Genomic DNA, 22628 nt, shown 5'->3' on the forward strand with positions numbered 1-22628 from the left:
CCTCAGCTGGCAAGCAGCAGGATCGTCCCTCCTCCCGCTGCAGGGCCAGTAAACAGCCTCAGTGGGGGATTGCCCCTGTAGCCCCCCCCCCACTGGCTGCATCAGCCCCCCTATCCCAAGCCAGGTTACTTTAGAACTGAATCTCATGTTGGTGAGGGGACTGGGTGTCAGGACTCCTGGGTTCTATCCCTGGCTTTGGGAGGGGAGTGGGATCTAGTGGTTAGATCAGGGGGGGCTGGGAACCAGGACTCCTGAGTTCTCTCTGCAGCTCTGGGAGGGGAGTGGTTTCTACTGGTTAGAGGGGGAGGGCTGGGAATCAGGACTCCTGGGTTCAACATGGAAGAAGAGAGTGCGGGTTAGTGGTCAGCGCAGTGAGTCAGGATGCCTGGGTTCTCTTGGCTCATGTGAGGCTGTCGAATTAGAGAAGGAAACCGCCAGCCCGGACTCCTGGGTTCTGTTCCCCATTGTGCGATTGGTGATGACTCATTTTCCCCATCTGAACAATGGGAAGAATTCCTTCCCTTTGCTCCAGAGCAGCGTGGCGAGGGGTCACATGTGTCCAGTACACTGCATGCCTGAAATACTGAAATACACATGGCAAAGGACATGCATTCGGGGGCCGAAGGCACATGCCCCCTTCTTGAAGGCAGTGCTCCGGTGTGGGAACTGGGGAGATCTCCCAGCCCAGCTTGGGGCAGGGACCCACTCACCCGACCCACCCAGTCCCCCATCACCTTGAAATGGACAATCCAGGGGAAGGCAAAATTCACACATGGCTAGAAGATGAGCATCGCTGGTGAAAAGCACACAAGAGCTCTACAAGGCTGGGAGTCAGGACTCCTGTGTTCTAGCCCCAGCTCTGGGAGGGAAATGGGGTCTAGTGGTTAGTGCAGGCAGGGACTGGGGGTCCCCAGGACTCCTGGGTTCTATTCTTAGCTCTACTACCCCACCTGCTGTGTGACCTTGGGTAAGTCACGTCCCCTCTCTGTGCCTCAGTTTTCCCTTTCAGTGCCTAAGTAGACTTCAAGGAGCGGCTGGCTCTCAGTATGTGTCTGTGTCACACCTGGCACAATGGGACCCTGATCTCAGTTGGGGCCTCTGCGGTACCTGAAACACAGGGGGCCCTGACCTCGGTCCGGGGCTGTAGATACAATTACCAGGGCCAGTGCAAGGATGTTTTGCGCCCTAGGCGAAACTTCCACCTTGCAGCCCCCCCCCCGTGGCCCCTCCCGAGGCAACCCCCTCCACCGTGGCAGCTTCTGCCCTGAGGTGCCCCCCTTGCAGAAGCTCCCCAGCTCCCACTCTCTGCCCTGAGGCATCCCCCCCGCCCCAGCTCACCCCTGCTCTGCGCACGAGCACCTAAGCTGATTGGTGCCACAAGCCTGGGAGGTGGGAGAAGTGAAGCAGCCACGGTGTGCTCGGGGAGGAGGCGGGGCAGTGAAACAGCCCTGTGTGCCGCCCCCCCCCCGCTTACTTGCTGCAGGCGACCCTCCCCGCGCTCCCCTGCCCCAGCTCCCTCCGCCTAAATGCCGGCAGCGACCGGGGCGGCCGAAGATCCTATGACAAACAGGGATTTTTTTTCCTCTTTCCACTTCAGGCCCCCTCTTAAAGGGATGGAGAAAAGCAGCAGGGGGGGGAATCTCTCCCCCAGGAGTAAAGATTTACCTATAAAGCACATGGGGAGGGGGAACCCTTAGAACAGTGGGGGAAGGAGGTTGTGGCTATGAATGCCCCCCCCAACCCATCCCCCTAAAATCCAGGCCAGCCACCTCTTTCTGGACAAAGCAGCATCCCCTGCAGCCGCAGGCTTTTCCCCAGCTAATGTGACAGAAAGTGCCTTTGAAGGGAAAGTTTCCCGCTCTCTGGGTTTTATTTTGAAGGCGGAGGAGGCCGGGATTTTAAGGGAGGGGGCGGATTTGGGCTTTACCAAAGGGCTGAGGGGACGGGGTCTTGCTAAGCAGACTGGAACAGCAACAAAGGCCAGGAGCCCTTCTGGGAGCAGCTGCTGCTCTGAGCCCCGAGGATTCGGCTTCCCAGGAGAGGGGCTGCAGGTGGGAACACACCAGTTCCCCGCCCCCCAGCGCTGCATGTTGCTGACCAATGGGCTATTAGGGGACTGGCCTGAGCCACATTCTCCCTCCGTTTCCCCCCCTTCACCCCAGAGTGCCAGGGCCGCAGCAAAACACATAGGGGCCGGATCCTCAGCTGGCGTAGGCTGACACTGCTCCGCTGACGTGCAGGCGAGGGGCTCTGAACTGGGACTCCGCAGACCTAGCTGCTCTTCCCAGCTTTTCCACTGGACTGCTGGGTGACAAGTTGCGTTGCCTCAGTTTCCCTTCCCTCCCTATTTCGACTGGAAGTTCTCTGGGGGCAGAGACTGTCTCTCACTCTGTGGCTGTGCATCCCCTCCCCCAGTGCAATGGGACCTGGATTTCAGCTGCGGTTTCTAGGTCCTACTGTCACCCTCCTAAGAAATAATACTAAGGCCATGTCTACATCTAAAATTTTGCAGCGCTGGTTGTTACAGCTGTATTAGTACAGCTGTATAGGGCCAGCGCTGCAGAGTGGCCACACTTACAGCAACCAGCGCTGCAAGTGGTGTTAGATGTGGCCACACTGCAGCGCTGTTGGGCGGCTTCAAGGGGGGTTCGGGGAACGCGAGAGCAAACCGGGAAAGGAGACCAGCTTCGCCGCGGTTTGCTCTCGCGTTCCCGGAACCACCCAGCAAACCTCAGGGAAGGAGACCTGCTTGCTCGGGGTTCGGGGAACGCGAGAGCAAGCCGGGGAAGGAGACCAGCTTGATTACCAGAGGCTTCCTCAGGTATGCTGGGATACCTGCTTATTCCACGGAGGTCAAGAAAAGCGCTGGTGAGTGTCTACATTGCATTACCAGCGCTGGATCACCAGCGCTGGATCCTCTACACCCGAGACAAAACGGGAGTACGGCCAGCGCTGCAAACAGGGAGTTGCAGCGCTGGTGGTGCCCTGCAGATGTGTACACCTCCTAAGTTGCAGCGCTGTAACCCCCTCACCAGCGCTGCAACTTTCTGATGTAGACAAGCCCTTGGTTACATGGAACAACGTTGATTGAGCCAGCTGGGGATCTGGCCCATTGATTCCAAAGGAGTGAGGCCGATTTACACCAGTCAGGGATCTGGCCCCTCTGACCCCCGAATGGAGCAAGGCTGTTTTACACCGGCTGGGGATCTGGTCCCTCTGACACCCGAATGGAGCAAGGCTGTTTTACACTGACCAGGGATCTGGCCCCTCTGACAGCCAAATGGAGCGATGCTGGTTTACACGAGCTGGGGATCTGGCCCCTCTGACCCACGAATGGAGCGAGGCCAGTTTACACCAGCTGGGGATCTGGCCCTTCTGACACCCAAATGGAGCAAGGCCAGTTTACATGGGCCGGGGATCTGGCTCCTCTGACACCCGAATGGAGCAAGGCCAGTTTACATGGGCCGGGGATCTGGCTCCTCTGACACCCGAATAGAGCGAGGCCGGTTTACACGGGCCGGGGATCTGGCTCCTCTGACACCCAAATGGAGCAAGGCCGATTTACATGGGCCGGGGATCTGGCTCCTCTGATACCCGAATGGAGCAAGGCCAGTTTACATGGGCCGGGGATCTGACTGGCGCAGTCATCCGGTTTAGCTAAGGGGAGACAGTGGCCCGTCTCAGCTGAATCTTAGCCCCAAGCAGGGGAACTGATCCCCCCTAGAGGCAGGGACAGGTGGGCTGGCTGGTCCGACCACCCCCTAATAGCTCAGCCAGTGGGACCAGACAGCAAATGTGAAAAATCGTGACGGGGCGGGGGGGGGGTGTCATAAACAGATAGCTAAGGGTTAATGTCTCTTTCACCTGGAGCACCTGACCAGAGGACCAATCAGGAAACCGGATTTTTTCAACTTTGGGTGGAGGGAATTGTGTGTCTGGGGTCTTTGTTTTCTGTCTGCCTGCTTTCTCTGAGCTTTGGAGGAGTAGTTTCTACTTTCTAGTCTTCTGTTTCTAAGTGTAAGGACCAAGAGATCAGATAGTAAGTTATATGGTTTCTTTTCTTTGGTATTTGCATGAATATAAGTGCTGGAGTGCTTTGATTTGTATTCTTTTTGAATAAGGCTGTTTATTCAATATTCTTTTAAGCAATTGACCCTGTATTGTGTCACCTTAATACAGAGAGACCATTTGTATGTATTTTTTCTTTCTTTTTTATATAAAGCTTTCTTTTAAGACCTGTTGGAGTTTTTCTTTACTTCAGGGAAATTGAGTCTGTACTCACCAGGGAATTGGTGGGAGGAAGAAATCAGGGGAGATCGGTGTGTGTTGAATTGGCTAGCCTGATTTTGCATTCCCTCTGGGGGAATAGGAAAGTCCTTTTTGTTCCAGGACCGGGAATGGAGAGGGGGAGTCACTCTGTTTGGATTTACAGAGCTTGTGTCTGTGTATCTCTCCAGGAGCACCTGGAGGGGGGGAGGGAAAAAGGATTATTTCCCTTTGTTGTGAGACTCAAGGGATTTGGGTCTTGGGGTCCCCAGGGAAGGTTTTTCAGTGGGACCAGAGTGCCTCAAAACACTCTAATTTTTTGGGTGGTGGCAGCAGGTACCAGGTCCAAGCTGGTGACTAAGCTTGGAGGTTTTCATGCTAACCCCCATATTTTGGACGCTAAGGTCCAAATCTGGGACTAAGGTTATGTCAGGGGGGGTGGGTGTAATGGGAGCCTGTATAAGAAAAAGACCCAAAAATCAGGACTGTCCCTATAAAATCGGGCCATCTGGTCACCCTCCTCATCCCTTTAGCTGGCATCTGTTTGATAAAAACATTCTGCTGGACTGGCTACAGCCTATTGCTAATTGGTACACTGCTGCCCTCTGCTGGATGGAATTGGGACTGCTGTCTGTGGGTCACAGGCCCCTACCCTGCCAGCAGCTGCTGGGTGAGTCGCCGGTTGCTGAGGTGGGGCGTGGGGATCAGGGGGGTTGGGGGTCTATCCCTGACATTGCCAGGCTGGAAAGCAGCGTGCGATATGGAGACACTTGGGGTGTTAGAGAGCTGGGGGTCTGGGCAACTGGGCAATCGTCTGCTCCAGCCACAAGGAAAGTGCAAGATACAGAGAGCCCCAGAGGAACGTGCAGCAAGACACCCAAAGCAAGAGATTTACACAACACCCCAAACTGACACACAACCGGATACATATCCACACAGAGACAATGCCACAAAGCGACACACACTTACAGCCACACACACACAGAGATACACAAACAAGGACACAATGAGCGTGACACCAAACCACACACATACACCCAGCTAAACAGACTTGTGCAAACAGAAACACAAGGGCACAAAGAGAGACTCACACAAAACCAGACACATACACCCAGCTAAACAGATACACAGACACAAGGACACAAAGAGAGAGAGACACACACACAAAGCACACACAACACAAACACAAGGATCACACTGAGAGATGCACACACAAAGATGCACCCAAAACCACAAACACAAGGACACACACACACACACAAAGATGCACACACAACCACAAATACATGGACACACAGAGAGAGACACACACAAAGATGCATCCAAAACCACAAACAGAAGGACTCACAGAGGGAGACACACACAAAGACACATCCAAAACCACAAACACAAGGATTCACAGAGAGACACACACACAAAGATGCACACACAACCACAAACACAAGGACACACACATACAAATGCATACACAACCACAAACACAAGGACACACACATACAAATGCATACACAACCACAAACACAAGGACACAGAGAGAAACACACACAAAAATGCATACACAACCGCAAACACAAGGACACAGAAAGAGACACACACAAATATGCATCCAAAACCACAAACACAAGGACTCACAGAGAGAGATGCACACATAACCACAAACACGACACAGAGAGAGACACACACAGAAAAACACATACATACAATCAGAGAAGCAAATCAGTTCTGGATGTCTCTCTGGAAGAGACGCTTGAGCCAAACCCCAGTTACTGGGCCCCAACAGGGGAAAGTGGGGAGAACCCAAAGGCCCTGTGCTATAAAGGAGGCCGATTAGATGCTGTAATCATCCCTTCTTGTCTTAAATGGGATGATTCACCTACCCTCCCTGCTGATAATAATCCTCCCTAACTTTTATTGCTGCTAGATCTCAAAGCCCTTTGCAGAGGAGTGTCATTAATCTTATTTATCAGATGGGGAAACTGAGGCACAGGGCCTTGCCTGAGCAAACTGGGACTAGAATCCCAGCTACCGCTCCACCCAGTAGGCCACGCTGCTCATGCATTTAGCTCTACAGCCGGTTGCTGGGCTTCAGTCCCTGCCTGAGCTGTCATTATCTGACTCTGCTGGAGCAGAAGCCCCCTGTGCCCTAAAAGCGGGTAGCTCCCCTTACACCAGAGTCACTGTTTTGGTTCCTGCGAAGCCAGGTCGTGTGCACCAGTTCGCTGCAAAGGTGTGTTTGCACCTGTGTTTGGGGACCCCCGTCCTGTCTCAGCATAGAGGCTACGGTCCAGACCTGGAGACACCACTGGGGAAGGGGCTGAGCTGCCCTGTCTCTGAATGGGGTGTGGGGTGAGATCGGGTCGATGGAGGGGGGCATGGTGGAGAGCCCTGTTCTCCACACAGCTTGGGGGGGAGCTTTCATGGACAAGCTCAGCTGGGCTTCCATTGGTGACAACAGGGGACTGGGAAATCAAGACTCCTGGGTTCCATTCCTGGCTCCGCAACGGCCTGAACCTCCCTATGCCTCAGTTTCCCCACCTGTAGGATGGGGTCAATGATTCTGACCTAACGTCCCAGGATGAGCTGTCAGGGTTAAATTAATGGATGGGCATAAAGGGCTTTGGGATCTTCAAGGGACAGTTCTTGCGGAAAGGGCAAAGTATCATTAAAGGGATGTACAAGATCGCAGCTGCCATGACTCATGCTGATTTCAGATACCAGAGCTGGGTACGGGGACAGAAACCTGTAAGCTGTCGCATCCTGTTCGCCTCAGCTGAACTGCCAGGTCGCCTCCTCAGATAAACAAGTTATGAAACATAATCGTGGGGTGGAAGAGAAAAGAACAGTTCGTGTTTATTAGGTGTATTACAGCAGCACCTGGGAGCCCCAGACAGGCACAAAAAATGCTCCAAAGCCTGCTCCCTGCTCCTGGCTGTGGGATTGGAGTAGGAGGATTGGACCAATGGGCCCATCTAGCCCGGTATCCCGTCCCCCTACTCTGCGTCAGCCCAACAGGCCCATCTAACCCGGTATCCCGTCCCCCCGCTCCGCGTCAGCCCAATGGGCCCATCTAACCCGGTATCCCGTCCCCCCTGCTCCACGTCAGCCCAACGGGCCCATCTAACCCGGTATCCCGTCCCCCCTGCTCCGTGTCAGCCCAACCCCATCCTGCCCGGTATCCCATCCCCCCTGCTCCACGTCAGCCCAACGAGCCTATCTAACCCAGTATCGCATCCCCCCCTGCTCCACATCAGTCCAACGGGCCCATCTAACCCAGTATCCCATCCCCCCTGCTCCGCGTCAGTCCAACGAGCCCATCTAGCCCAGTATCCTGTCCCCCTTGCTCTGCGTCAGCCTAACGGGCCCATCTAACCCGGTATCCCATCCCCCCTGCTCGGCATCAGTCCAACGAGCCCATCTAGCCCAGTATCCTGTCCCCCTTGCTCTGCGTCAGCCTAACGGGCCCATCTAACCCGGTATCCCATTCCCCCTGCTCCACGTCAGCCCAATGGGCCCATCCAGCCCGGTATCCCATCCCCCCTGCTCCACATCAGCCCAACGGGCCCATCCAGCTCAGTATCCCGTCCCCCCTGCTCCGCGTCAGCTCAGCGAGCCCATCTAGCCCGGTATCCCTGTCCCCCCTGCTCCCCGTCAGCCCAACAGGCCCATCTAGCCTGGTGTCCCGTCCCCTGGCTTCAGCAGCTGCATCCGTACAGGGAAAGGGGCTGAGGGTAGCAATGGTGAAAGAGGAAGGGTAGGCGACCTACGCAAATCACACGTGGACTCTGTACCTCAGTTTCCCCATCCATTACAGCAGCTTGGAGGGGGCTCATTCCTGCCGTAGCCTGCTTGAGCCATGCAGGTCCAACTCAGCACAAAATCCTCTTATCGCCCAATGCCTTCCGGGCTCTGCTGGGTCGAAGGTGTGCCCACCTCCAAGCCATCTGCATGGGCTGCAACCTGCACGGTGGGCGTGGCTTGGTTCACTGCAGACACACGGACAAATTTCGCGTAGGTTGGGGGATTGCAAAAGGGTGGTTACCAGAACCAGCCTCACCCCTCTCCCAAAAGCCCCAGGTCATCGGTGCTCAGATCATGAGCTGTCCCAGCGTTGACCTAACCCGAGGCAGGGCGGCCTTCTCCGTAAAGCACGGGCAGGGCCTCAGGAGTCGAGGTTTTTATTCCCTGGTCTCCTGCAGCCTCCCTGTGTGGCCTTTGCATCTCTCTGTGCGGTAGTTCCTCCAGTAGGGGTTGTGGGGATGGGACCCCTGCCTTGATCTCTTGAATTTGGAAGCACTTTGAGGATGGCACCGTCTCGAGCTCAGCGCCACACCTGGCACACTGGGGGGCCCTAACCTTATTCAAGGTCTGGATAGCATCCGGCGCAAGGGGGCCCTGATCTCAGTCGGGGTCTGGACAGCGCCCGGTCTGACGGGGCCCTGATCTCGGTCGGGGTCTGGGCAGCACCTGGCACAATGGAGTGCCCTTCTCCATCAAGGCCTGCAGCTACCACCCTAATGCAACTAACCAAACAGGACCCATCCCTGCTCTCCTTAGCTGGCTTCCCACCTCCCTGCCAACTTGGGCTGCCTTCAAAGGGGGTCATTTGTCTCTCTTCACCCAGCTCATCCCAGCCACAAATTCCTCCCGTGACTGGGTGGGTGGGAGCTGAGCCTGCCAGCGCCTGTTTACCCTGTCAATCTGCTGCAGATCCTGTTTGGGAGTTCCTCACCCTGTCTGTGTGCTTTGCCCCGGGGCCTGCTGCTGGTGCGGGGGGTGGGGGGCATATAATTGGTTTTCAGGGTGGGGCCAGGGTCAGTAGAAGATTGAGGAAGTGCGTTAATCATTGATCGGTCACTCGGCAATAATAGAGAAACAAAAGAACTTTTTAATGACAGGCTGTGTCCCCAGCACCTGAGCGAATGGCACCCCGGTCCATCCCTGCGTTGCGGGGCGGCTTTGGCCCCCACAGAGCCATGATCATGAGAACCAGCTAGCAGCAAAAGGGGACCCCGACTGCCAGCAGCGACTAACGTGACCAGACAGCAAGTGTGAGAAATCGGGACAGGAGGTGGGGGCAGGGGTAATAGGAGCCTATATAAGAAAAAGACCCAAAAATCAGGACTGTCCCTATAAAATTGGGACATCTGGTCACCGTAGCAGCGACACCTGAGAAGAGCAGTTTCCTCCCGCTCCCGAGAGAAGGGGTGGCAAAGATTAATTAGGCCAAGAGTCCTTTATGCAGCCCTGCCGGGAACAGAGCTCCCCGGCCTCTGAGATTTCCACCCCCTAAAGAGGGTCTTTCCACCTGGTCCTCCGCTGTGTATGGGGGGCGGATTGAAGGCCTGGCTGGAGCTCACTGCACGGTGGCTATTCTCTGCCTCCCAGGGCTCGTAGGGGGCAGAGAGTCTTTCAGATCAGCCCCAAGGTTGCTCCGTCCCTTTTTATACCCAGGACCGGTTTGCTGCCTTCTATACTGTGTCAGGCAGATCTCAGGGACCGGTCGTGGAGAAACACAGCTGACCCCGGCTGCAGGGCCCAGAACAGGGGGAGCACCAACAGGGGCTAAAAGCCACCTGCACCCCATTCCTGCCGTCACGCCCAGGGATGCAGGAGTGGGGGGCTGAGAACTGGGCCCAGAGTACGTGCTGCCAGACCAGTCCCCGGGGAATCTCCCTGCATTGGCACTGGAGGATGGATCCCCCCGGCAGCAGTCGTCTGGGCAACGGGAGGGTCTCGGGAGTGGGGAGGATGGGAGGGTCAGAGCTTCGCCCCGCTCCGCCCGGCCACCCCCCACGCAAAGCTGCCCCCGTCTAGCGTCAGGCCGCGCCGGGAGCTGCAGCAGGACAGTCCGGAGAGGGGCAGGCGCGGCCCAGCCCGGGCCGCGCTCAGGCGTCCTTGTGGGGTGCGAAGCGGCCGGCGGGGGCGGCCGTGGGGCCGGGCCCCTCCAGCCGCAGCCGCAGGGTGTTCCCGATGATCAGCTTCTCCAGCAGCAGGGAGCCCAGGAACCAGAAGAGGGCATACTCCAGCGTCACCAGCCCCATGAGGTGGTAGCGGAAGTGGCTGTAGTCCCAGGGGCAGGCGTCGAACCGGCGCAGCAGGTAGCCGGTGGCAAACTCCCACAGGTAGATCCAGAGGGTGTAACACAGGCAGCGGCTCAGCAGGGGGCAGCGGCCCCGCAGCAGCAGGTACATCCGCTCCAGCACCAGGCTGGACGTGCCGTAGATGAACAGGGCCCAGACGCTGGTGACGCCTTGGAACTTCCAGTCCCGCTCGGCCACGAAGGCCCAGGTGGCCGTGAACATCACCTCGCAGAAGTAGCCGTGGATGGCGTAGATGTACCAGCGGGTCAGGGGGCTCAGGGGCTCGGCCCGGCTGCCCATGGCGTGGGATCTGTGGGCAGTGGCACATGGGGGGGTGCATTAGTGGGGTGGCAGCACTGGAAAGGGCAAGAGAGGGTTGTAAGGGCTGGAGGGGCTCAGATCCTAGGGAACCTACACAGAGCCAGAGTGCTCCAGCGACAGCGAGTGGGAGCTAGGAGGTTAGAGCGGGGAGGGGCGTTCAGGACTCCTGGGTTCCATTCCCAGCTCCGAGAAGGGAGAGGGTCCTAGTGGTTAGAGCAGAGGGCTTGAGAGCCAGGACTCCTGGGTTCTTTTCCCAGCTGTGGGAGGGGATTGGTGTCTAGTGCTTAGAGCAGGCCCGTTCGGCGATAAGATTTGCCACGCGCAGTCTCAGGCTGCCAGTGAAAGTGGTGGGGGGAGGGGGGGAAACAGTTGCAAGCAGGTGTGTGGGCAGGGTACCAGGGCTGTGCCAACCTCAGCAGGGGGTTAGCTAGGGGTAGAGATGTGGGTGATGCTTCTGTGGGGGTACCCAAGCTTGCAAGGCACTTTGCTACCCCTGGATCAGCAGGAGGAAGCTGAGGTCAGTCTTCCACCGCTACCAGCGTCTGCCACACAAGCTCTGCCTTCCGGCTTCACTCTCCCTTTGCAGGTTCACCATCGGCAAATGCCGACACCCCCCACCCCCCCCGCACTCCCAAGTCCTCTGGGCACCTTCCTACATCGCCCAGACCCTGGTCCACTCCCCAAATTCCCAACTCTAAAGGTGCAGGACACTCCCAGCGTACCCGTTCTGCCTTGGACCAGGGTTCTGCTCCACCCCCGGCACTTAGATTGGCTTGTAGAGAACGCGAGGATCCTTTTATTCACCAAAGAGCAGAGATTCAAAGGGCAGCCGGCAGAAAGACTGGAAACAAAGGGAAAACTCAGAAAAAAAAATTTAAAAAATCACAACACGCATCCTAGACCCCGCCTACCCCATGATCTAGACATCAGCTGCCCCAAGGGCTTGTCCACACCTGAAACACTACAGCTGCCCCGCTGCCGTGTAGAAACAACTGACGCCAGAATTCTTAGTGCTGTCTACACCAGGGCTTGGGTCGGCTTAACTTGATCACTCAGGGTGTGTGGTGTGTATGTGTGTTTTTCACAACTCTGAGCACCGCAGCTGGCTCGATGGATTTTTCTTGTGTAGACCAGCCAATCCACGTGTCCGCTGTGAGACCCAGACAGACTCTGAATCTTTCCCCGGTGGAGGGCAAGGAAGTGGAGCGCTTGTTTCGTGAATGGAGGATCACCACCAAGCACGGCTCTGGCCATGCCCCTGATCCGCCCCCTACGGGGTCTTGGGGGGCAGAGACTAGCCCCACACAGCGCAGTGCGCTCCGGCCAGGCCCCTCCTCCGCCTCAGCCATTTATACCCCTTCCACACCAGCCTGGGGGAGTGCTGAGGGGCCCGTTCCCACCCCACTGCAGGGCTGAGGCGAGGTCTGAGCGTGAGCAGGAGTCTGGCCCATTGACTTCACCCAAGGTCAGGGAGCCAGGGCAGATCACCAGCAGAGGAGCAAAAATGGAGTCTTCCCCCCTCCCCTGTCCGCAAGGCACATCCCCAGCGGGGCTGGCCCCGGCACCACCATATACAATAACAAAACCTCCGGACGTGGCTTATTGCTTAACTGCCTGGAACCTGAAGCCAACTCCAACTGTTGCCAGGCGGGCGGATCTGCCCGAGCGACCAGGTGACTCACAGTGCCCAGCGTCCCGGATTAGCTGCTAATATAAGGAGGAGCTGATCGTCGGCAGCCAGGGCGAGCCAAAAGAAACAGCAACCGCCCCCAGCAAAATCCTGAGAGGGGTTGTGTTTTAATTACCTACCCGCTAATCTCCGCCTAATCCTGGGCGGGCACCGCTGAGAGGTGGCAGAGGAAAAACCAGCTCCTCCAACAGGTGCCAAAGGAGGTCATGGAGTTTAAAGGTCGGATCGGCGAGTCTGACTCCTGGGTAACCCCTTGATTTGAAGCCATCAAGAGAAGGGAAAATCCACCACTGCCCTGGGGAGCTGGTTCCCTTGGTTAGTCCCCTGCGTGGTTAAAAGTTGGTGCCCGGTTTCCAGTTTGAATCTGTCCAGCTTTAAATTTCTTATTTGGCCTTTCTTCTTTGGATTAAAGATCCCGTTAGTACCTGGTATCTTTTTCCTGCGAAGGTCTTAGATCAGTGGTTCTCCACCTATTGACCATTGCAGGCCAGACATGCAGATCTCTCTGTGTAATGTGGGCTGTGGCCACACACTATATATACTGCCTTATGGCCCTAGGATGTCCCATGGGCTGCAAGCAGCCTAGGGGCCGAGAACCACGGTCTTAGGCACCGCGATCAAGTCACCTTGCTGGCTTGGTCCCCTTTCAGAGGGGACGTTTGCACCACTCATTAAGCCCCGGCGCTGCCTCAGGGTTGAGCCCAAGCCCTGTTCCGTTCACACTGGGGTGACCGGATGTCCTGATTTTATAGAGACAGTCCCGATTTTTGGGTCTTTTTCTTACATATGCCGCCAATTCCGCCCACCCCTGTCCCAATTTGTCACATTTGCTGTCTGGTCACCCTAGTCCACACCCAAATCAGCCTGACCTGAGTCAGCAAGCACACAGAACCCATGTCCTGGGACTTTGGTGACCGGATTCAAGCCGTCATTTTGTACTGCGGACACAGCGCAAGCTGCAGCCCCACGGCAGAAGGGCTGCGTAGTGCCGTACAGACATGTTACAACGGCCGTGAGATCCGGATCCAACGGCTGTAAATGACACAGTGCGGACGCTCACGAGCGGGCTTGGAAAACCCCAAGTCCACAAGCCCAGGTTCTGCAGATCCGGGTTTACAATGCCGTGTAGACAGACCTTGATGAGGTCTTTAATATACCCATGGCACGCGGCGCCACACAGTAGCTGAAGGTGTGGGAGGCATTTTCCACTGGTCTGCTTTGCCTTTTGGTAGGACGGCCACAGCTCCTTCCCCGTTGCCCGGCATCCTGCATCTCCTTTGCAAGACCTGAATAAACAGGCAGTGACTCCATAGCTGGGCTTCCGCCGTTCAATCTAGGACTTTTCTGGCTGAGCAGCGGTAGGTGGAGCCAGACCTGTCTGGTTGCAAAGATGGGCTAGCGGGAAGGGTAGCGTATTCAAAACATGCTGGGGATTTGGGGGCGGAGAGCAAGTTGAGGGGCTGTGAACTCCAGGCAACAGCGTCAGAGTGCTTCACACCGCTGAGCGACGTGGTTAAGTTGACCTAAATGAATCATGGAGTCATAGCATCTTCCAAGCCACTCTCCTCCCCAAAGGAGAAAGATTCTGGCATCCGAATTCCATCCTGCCTTCTCAAAATCCCCAACCCCTCTGCTAAGGTCCACCAAGGATGCCTTTCTTCTGCACATCAAACCTTAAATCCTTGCGCAGCTTCACCATCCATCAGCTGCCACGCTCCGCCCCAGAGGTGGAAGCATTTTGTTCAATCATGAGGTTTTGCATCCTGGGCCCTTGCAGAACAGCTTGATTGTAAGTTCACGCTGTGACAGGCTGGATCACAGAAACCCCCTTGGGAGCTGCCAACTGATGTGCCAAAACTACCTGTGCTCCTATTTTCCCTGCCAGCTCAGGACTCCGGCACCCTGTCTTGCTGAGCCAGACACTCCCGTCTGCTCCAACTAACACCCAGAGTCTGAATTACCTGCCCCAAAGCTGCAGGTTTACCTGAAAACAGCTCACAGAAGTGTACTTCTCTTTAACACCCAGATGCCAACTCCCAATGGGGTCTAAACCCAAATAAATCCGTTTTACCCTATATAAAGCTTATGCAGGGTAAACTCATAAATTGTTCACCCTCTGTAACACTGATAGAGAGGGATGCACATGCACAGCTGTTTGCTCCCCTAGGTATTAATACATACTCTGAATTAATTAATAAGTAAAAAATGAGTTTATTAAATGCAGAAAGTAGGATTTAAGTGGTTCCAAGCAGCAACAGACAGAACAAAGCAAGTCACCAAGCAAAATAAAATAAAACGTACAAATCTATGTCTAATCAAACTGAATACAGATAATCTCACCCTCAGACACAATTCTTTCCCCTGGTACAGCTCTTGTCCCAGCTTAGGTAGTAGCTAGGAGATTCTTCATGATGGCTCCTCTCCCTCTTTGTTCTCTTCCACCCCTTTATATATCTTTTGCATAAGGCAGGAATCCTTTTGTCTCTCTGTGAGTTCCCACCCCCTCCTTCTCAATGGAAAGACACCAGGTTAAAGATGGATTCCGGTTCAGGTGACATGATCATTGCCCACTTGCCAGCACACACGTACACAGGAAGACTGACAGATTAAACAGAGCCATCTGCAGTCAATTGTCCTGGTTAATGGGAGTCATCAAGATTCCAAACCACCATTAATGGCCCACACTTTGCATAATTACACTAGGCCGTCAGAGTTATATTTCATATTTCTAGTTTCAGATACAAGAGCGGTACGTTCATACAAACAGGATGATCACACTCAGAAGATTATAAGCTTTGTAATGATACCTTACAACTGCATGAAGCATCTCAGTTACATTATAGTCACTTATTATTACATTTTAAAAAAACCAAATAGACTGCACAACGTCACACACCCGTCACCCCGAAATCTCCCAAGCTTGATCTCTGTCAGCAGGGGAATAGTCTGTGTTTTGTTTCGAGCCAAATCCCACCTTTTCTCATTCGTTCTGCGGCATCGCTCCTCGTACCTAAGCTAAAAGATCCCTGCAGCGCCCAAAAATCCTGTGCTGTTTGCTCATCAGGTGGATTACTACCAGAACAACTGTAATGTGAAAGTGGGGATAGGGACATGCTGAACCTGGGACACACGAGGGTGGCAGATTGAAAGTGCTGTTTGACCCAGTCTGCTGAGTCCAGGGGCATATGAAGGTGACAGCTTGGAGGTGATGTTCGACCCAGTCTGCTGAGTCCAGGGGCATATAAAGGGGTCAGCTTGGGAGGACTGATTGACCCGGTTCTCTCAGACGCGCTCTGTTAATGTGCATGTGTTCGTCTGATTCTGGGGCTGGAGGAACCCAGCCCTGGGGAACAGAGGTCCTGCAGGATAGCTCCATTGGGAGAGGACCTGCAGTGGGGAGAAGTAGCCCTCCACATGAGTACGCAAGTGACACAGGCAGTACATTGAGAAAAATACAGAATCCTCCTCCACCAACCGCCCCCCCCCCCCAGTAACCCTAATAAATGAGCATACCCCAAAGTAACGGGTAAAGCTGGTAAGAGCTGTATAGTATATCTTTATTGCTATTAGGTGTATTATGGTAACACCCAAGCGCCCCAGTCATAGGTCAGGCCCCCACTGTGCCAGGCACTGCACATTTTTATTGCTATTCGATATATTATGGTAGTGCCCAGGCACTCATCACGGCCCAGGTCCCCATGGTGCCAGGCACTGTACATTCACAGGACAAACAGTCCCTGCCCCAAGGAGCTGACAATCTTTAAGTCTGGCTTATTGCTGGTTTCAAACAGGAATTAAGCTGCTTCCAATGGGGATTAATTAACGTGGAATGAGGTGCCAGGAAAACTTATGTGTCTGGGTGCCAGGTAGCTTATCCTGGGAAAACTCAAGGGAATCCAAACTCACTTTCAAGGGCAGCCTTTAGCCTCAGCATGGGCAATTTTTAGATGAAAATTGGATTTTTTTCCCAGAAAGATCTGCCCTGGTTCAAACAGGAATTGCTTTGGGGAAGTACCCTGGCCTGGGCAGAATTCCACTTTTCTTTCTTGTATAATTTCAACAAATAATATTGGTGGCTATTTTAAAGCCTTTTTTCAATTGTTATCAATTTAAATGTTCACAATTGTGGCAAATTACGGGTGGGGGGGGGAAATCATACAGCGGGATGGGGGGAAGGAGGATAGTCCATTAATGGCTATTAGCCAGACTGGGCAGGGATGGTGTCCCTAGTCTCTGTTTGCCAGAAGCTGGGAATGGGTGACTGGGGATGGATCACTTGATGATTCCCTGTTCGGTTCATTCCCTCAGGGGCACCTAGTATTGGCCACTGTCGGAAGACAGGATACTGGACTAGATGGACCTTTGGTCTGACCCAGTGCGCCTGTTCTTATGGTAGACTTATTGAATCTCAACCTCTGCTGTCATTAAATAAGTTAAAAGCTTTACGAGCATTAAAACACCAGCTGTCAACATCACATGCCCAAAATATACTCAGTTCTCACGCAGCAGTCGTCTTTCTTTGACACCCTGTCCATTTTGATTGTGATCGCTAGAAATATTTTTTCATTGGTTTGAGCGTGTGCAGCAAAATCGACCTGCACTGACGTTTGCCAATAAAAAAAAGGGAATCCTTTCACACCTTGTTAGACACGAGGTCAGACCAGATGATCACAGCCATCTCCCCTGGCCTTGGAAATACCAGCCAGTCTGAATTAAAGGCTTAACACCTTTTTATGTTTCATTATGGGGGGGGGCATGCGGAGAGGATCAAAATGCTCTCCTCCCATCCTACAGCTGCAGTAGGAGGTAGTTAAGCCTTATCAAACCCATTCTACTGATGGGGAAACTGAGGCACCGAGCAGGAAAGGGACTTATAATGGCTCAAAGAGGCAAGCTGGAAATTGAGAGCATGTCAGAGGAAAGGGCCTATAGAAAGGCCGGGGTGGGGGGGACAGGAGGGGAATATTAGGAATCTCACATGGTCTAGCAAAATGTCTGAGCCGTACAGGAAACGTAACTCAAGGATCACTGATTTTGCTGTGATCTGAGCAGGAAAAAGGGTGTTAAAGGAGAGAAATCACATCACTGCAGGGTGCCTTCAGGAGAAGTCACACTGCTCCTATAGGATGGCTGGGTGGGAGAAGTCCAGGGCTGGGAGACAGGACTCCTGGGTTCTATTCCCATTTCTGGACAGGGAGAGCGTCTCGTATTAGCAGCAGGAGGGGCTGGTGTCAGGACTACTGGGTTCTATCCCCAGCTCTGGGGGAGGAGGGGAGCCTAGTGGTTAGGGCTGGGATTCAGGACTTCTAGGTTCTATCCCCAGCTCTACCTTGGACTCAGTAGGTGGCTCTGGGGCAGTCATATCGCTGCTCTTTCTGCCTCAGTTTCCCCCTCTGTACATTACAGGTACTCCTTCCCCTCACCCCTGCTTGTAGGCCACGTTCATTAGCATCCATGTAGCACTTTGGGGCTCCCTGGCTGCAGGTGCCAGGAGGGCGGATTAATGCCACCAGCTACACGGCTCCATGCCAGCAAGGAGCTCAGGCAGTTCTCTCCATTCCAGCCTTTCTGTGCAGACTCCGGACAGCTGCTTTGTTGGGCACGATGTCTCAGGGGCCTCAAACTCTGAGCCCGCATCTCACAACAGGGGCAAGGAGGGAGCCCCTTGCTAGCAGGGCTCAGTTCTGCCCTCCCGGATCCTGCCTCTGGGTGAGAGGGAAGCTGCATCCTTCAGAGCCCTTTCAGCACTTGTCTCCTCTGCTGAGACAGCTGTCGAGGGGCTGAGTGGTGCCCACGCAGCAGGGGTCAGGACTCTCGGAGCTGGATGGAGAACCCTCCAATCCTCCGCTGTCCGTCTGGGGCTGGATGGAAACTGGCACCCTCTAGAGGGGAACGGCCCATCCCTTATTAGCCAGCCAGTCCTCTGCTCCAGGGCTGGGTCAGAAACGACAGCTTCTGGAGGGGAATGGCCCCATATCTTATTCTGATCACAGCCCAGACGAACTCAGCTGCCTGGCTCTGAGAGTGGGGGAAGGTGCAGGGTGGCAAGGGATATCAACGCCAGAATTTCTTAGGGCATGAGCACAGGAGCGGTGCCCCAAGAAAGTCCAGCCACCAGATTCAGACCCACGAGCAAGGAACAGACACTTTGGGTTGGGCACAGATGAAAACCAGCCAAGTCTCCCCTTTGCCCCGGTGCCCCTCCTTGCATTCTCTGGCTCTCAAGACTTTTTTCTAGCGGCCTCTGATTTCAGCTACCTCAGTTTTGGAGGGGTGCTGAGCAGCCATCCCCTCCAGTGGGCACCCTTGGGGGCTCAGTGCCCAAGACGGGCAGCCCGAATCACTGACCCGCTCTGGGAAGCTTTGGCCCAAAGGAGCATCCAAGCTGGGGAGCGGATTTTCCCATCTACCATCCCTTTTCTTGGGGGACCTCGCAGCACTTGGCAAAGAGCAGTTCACATTGTAGATGCCCTCCAAGGAGGGGAGCATCAGCAGTTTTACAGATAGGGAAACTGAGGCACAAAAGGGGTATTCACTGGGAGCACTCAAAAGGCCACCCATCATTGTGGCATCTGATAATTTGCCTCATCCTAACTCCAGCGGTCGCAACCATGGCACAGCTGGGAATAGAACCCAGGAGTCCTGACACCCACTAGACCCCTCTCCCCTCCCAGGGCTGGGAACAGAAGGCAGGCACTTGGCACTTTCTCCAGAGATAAAGGGCCCCGATCCTCAGGCTCCTGCCCCACTGTGCCCCCTGCCCCCTGGCGCCCCCTTCCGCCTGGCGGGCCACAGCCCTGCTCACCGTGCCCGGTGCCTGGCTGGCGCGCGGGAGTCCTGCTCCGAACCTGCCGCTCACCTGTCGGCGCGCGCCTGCCGCTTGAAGAGACTCCCCACCAGCCAGCGCGGCGTCATCGCTAAGCCCCGCCCAGGGCGGTCCCCGACCCGCCTCCGCCGCCATATTGGGAGAGGCAAGAGGGACAGCCCCGAGCGCGGGGGCCTGCTGAGCCCCTGCCCCCCCGTTTTCTCAGACCCCCCCTCAGCCCCCTTCCTGCCCCCCTTCTCCGTCTTCTCAGCCCCCCTCCATGCCCCCCCTTCTCCAGTCCCCTTTTTCAGCCCCCTTCTTAGCCCCCTTCCTGCCCCCCTTAGCCCCCCTTCTCCAGTTCCCTTCCTCAGCCCCCCTTCGTATCCCCCCTTCTTAGCCCCGTTCCTATCCCCCTTTCTCAGCTCCCCCCTCCAGTTCCCCCTTCTCATATCTCCCCTTAGCCCCCTTCCTGCCCCCCCTTCCTATCCCCCTTCTCTAGTTCCCTTTCTCAGCCCCTCCAATTCCCCCCTTCTCCGTCTTCTCAGCCCCCTTCCTATCCCCCTTTCTCCAGTTCTCTTTCTCAGCCCCACTCCCTAGCCCCCTTCCTATCCCCCTTCTCAGCCCCCTTCTCTGTCTTCTCAGCCCCTCTTCTTATCGCCTCTTTCTTAGCCCCCCCTCCAGTTCCCCCTTTCTTATCTCCCCTTTCCAGTTCCCCCTTTGTCTGTCTTTCTTCTCACCCCTTTCTTTCTTTCTTATTGTCGTAATTCATGACAACATACATCTTGGCAGGGATATTAAACCTCCTTCTTTAGGGCTTAAACCAATCTTTAGAGACAAGGCTGAGCCCTTCATGGGGGTGGGAGGGCCGGTTATCCCCTGTCTGTTCGTGAAGGGTCCGTGCCCTTTCCTCTGTTGCATCTGGGGGCTGGGCCCTGTCAGAGACGGGATACCGGGCTAGGTGGGCCTGGGCGCTGCTCCCATGTACACACCAAGTCAACATTCTCGCTCCCTCGAGACTCTTTGTTATCACTGCCCTGAGCCGGCCCCAGGGTAAGTGGGTGCTGTTTGCCTGGGGGTAGGAAAGGGCCCTTAAGTTTTATTCTGAAGGAAACACGATTTGGAGAGAGAACGTTCAAGGGGCTTCCCACGGGAGCAGCTGGGGCGCTCAGGCCACGCCTGACATCCGCACCCTGCGTTCCAGCCTCGTGCTGCAAGCAGACACAGAACATCTGCCGCCATAGGCTGGGTTATCCAAATTAACCTTCCTGGGTGATCCACATGGGCAGCACCCTCCGCGTGAGGGGGACAGAGCGCCTAGTGGCCACAGACAGCCCGCCACAGCCTTGATTAACTACTTATCAGATTAACTATTAATCATGTTTATTACGGTAGTGCCTAAGGACCAGCCAGTAGCGGGGCCCCCTTGTGGGAGGTGCTCTCCATTTTCATTACTCTTTGGTGTATTATGGTAGCACCTAGAAGCCTTGTGCATAGACTAGGCCCCAATTGTGCTAGGTGCTGTACATTTTCCTTGCTATTAGGTGAATTACGGTAGCAGCTAGGTCCCCCTCCCCCCGTCATGCTCGGGAGCTGTATGCTCAGGGGAGCAGATGGTCCCTGCCCTGTATGATCCAAATAGACCAAACGCACCCAGAAAGGGGGCGAACACACCATCAGAGAGACCAACAGGAGGGCAGCAAACATTTTTTGGTTGGGCGGAGTTCTGAGGGGATCAGTGACAGAGAAGGAAAAGGGAGGGAGGGCCAGGGGAAGGGGGTGGGGCAAGCTGCCAATTAACACAGGGCAGAGGGAGCCTGAGCCAAACTGCCGGGAACTCTCTGAAATTTCAGGGGTGCAGAGATGCCAGCGTCAAGGTAGGGCAGGAGACTCGGTGTCAGGAACCAGGGCCTGCCGCAGAGCCGGTCTCCGGGCTACCTAACAAGCGCAGCTGGCCCGTAGTGGCTGCCTGGTTGGCTATCCTGCCCCTTCTGGTGGGAATCAGCAGCCTGGCTCTTCCACCCAGCCTCAGCTGTTCAGTGGCTGCTCAAAGCATCTGCTCTTGGTCTTCCCCGGGTCACCGGGTCCTGACCCTCCAATTACTGACTTTGGCTCTGACTCCAGTTCTGAGCCTGGGCTCCCATTTCTGGCTACTGACTCCAGCTCCAACCGCTGGGCATGACTGCCCATGAGCCAGTCCCTGAGATTCTGGCCAGCTCCTCTCTGCAGCCCCCAGGGAGGTGGTAAGGCATCACATGGGTTCCAGCACCCCCAGAGTGCATGCGGGGTTTCCTTGCGTTGGTCTAGCTCCAGGGGGCTGCTAGGTGGCCCGATCTCAGTCCCGTTTTACCCCCCCCTCCCCCAGTGTGGCAGCTGCATTAGCTGCTTATGCAGGGCAGCAGCTTTATACGTGCACTGGTGCTTTAAAGCAGCTTGGCACGGCTGTAACGAATGCCAGGCAGGGGAGAGCCATGGCCGTGTGATCCACTCAGGATGGGGCTACTCAGTGGTGGCGCGGGGGTGGGGTCCCTTGGTTCCATTTGCCAGCAGCATCCCTTCCTAACGTCACATAGATGCATGAGATGCCACCTCTGCTGTGTCTCTCCTTTAGCTGTGATGCCGTACAGAATCGTTGGCCGGAGCTGGTGGATGGTCAATATTTGGGGCCTTGCTGGACTGTTTCCGGTAGGAGGAGGATCTGAAGATATGAGTCAGGTCTATTCCTTGCTGCAAGCCTATTTATTTACAAGGGACCCACCCATGGTCCTGCTTCCTTGAATGCAGAAGGAACAGACAACAATAGCGAATTTCCTCACTTCCAGTTTCCACACCTGCCTCTCCAGCTCGTCCTGTGCCCCAAGGAGTTCTCATCCCTTTTGGATGATGCTCACAACTGCTTATCTTGCTGGCTGCTGGCTCACATGCAGCTGCAATGAATCAACCCCCACACTCCATCCCTTGTTTTTGCAATCAGTCTCAGGGAAACCCCTCTGTCCAAATGGAATAACGCCACTTATCTTTGCCATGTGGCCGATTGCTTTGGGTGGTGGCTTCTATAATTTCCAGCTATCTCATTCCATAAAGGGGCTTAATTGCTCCTTCCATTTAACCTGAAAGAAGCTTGGTTAGTGTGCCCATCAGCTTTAACTAGTGTCTGTGATTGTCTGTAGGTCAAAGTCCTCCTTTTATGGCAGCCATTCAGACCTTTCAGCATAACAGAAGTTCCTCTGGGGGATCCAGGAGAAGAACTCAGATGAAGTATGAGATACCAGGAAAGGAATTGTGGGAGTTTGTGAGTCTGACTCCTCCAAGTCTCAGAATTCCAGTAAGTATCCCACAGAGTTATGTGAGAGAAATCCCAGAATGTATTGAGCCTGGTGGCAGAACATTGCACCCTGGGAGATCTGTGCAGTTATTTTGACATAGTGCAGAGCCGTGTAGCTGCAATGACTCACAAGGGAAGTCACCG

General features: G+C 55.0%; 1 protein-coding gene across 4 annotated transcripts; it reads right to left on the reverse strand.

Moving 5' to 3' along the window:
• Positions 1-10151: 10151 nt before the first annotated feature.
• LOC115641478 (transmembrane protein 229B-like) lies at positions 10152-19354 on the reverse strand. Of its 4 annotated transcripts, XM_030544686.1 has the most exons (4): positions 19163-19354; positions 15254-15744; positions 11390-11508; positions 10152-10656 (listed from the first exon to the last, which is right to left on the reverse strand). In XM_030544686.1, the coding sequence occupies exon 4, from the start codon at positions 10644-10646 to the stop codon at positions 10152-10154; it is 495 nt and encodes a 164-aa protein (XP_030400546.1). In that variant the 5' UTR covers positions 10647-10656; positions 11390-11508; positions 15254-15744; positions 19163-19354. The 4 variants fall into 4 exon arrangements, with proteins under 4 accessions (XP_030400546.1, XP_030400545.1, XP_030400547.1 ...); XM_030544685.1 differs by lacking the exon at positions 15254-15744; XM_030544687.1 differs by lacking the exon at positions 15254-15744 and having other exon boundaries at positions 19217-19243.
• Between the last annotated feature and the right edge of the window lie 3274 nt (positions 19355-22628).

This window comes from Gopherus evgoodei, unplaced genomic scaffold (assembly GCF_007399415.2).
Source record: "Gopherus evgoodei ecotype Sinaloan lineage unplaced genomic scaffold, rGopEvg1_v1.p scaffold_34_arrow_ctg1, whole genome shotgun sequence".
Lineage (NCBI taxonomy): Eukaryota > Metazoa > Chordata > Testudines > Testudinidae > Gopherus > Gopherus evgoodei.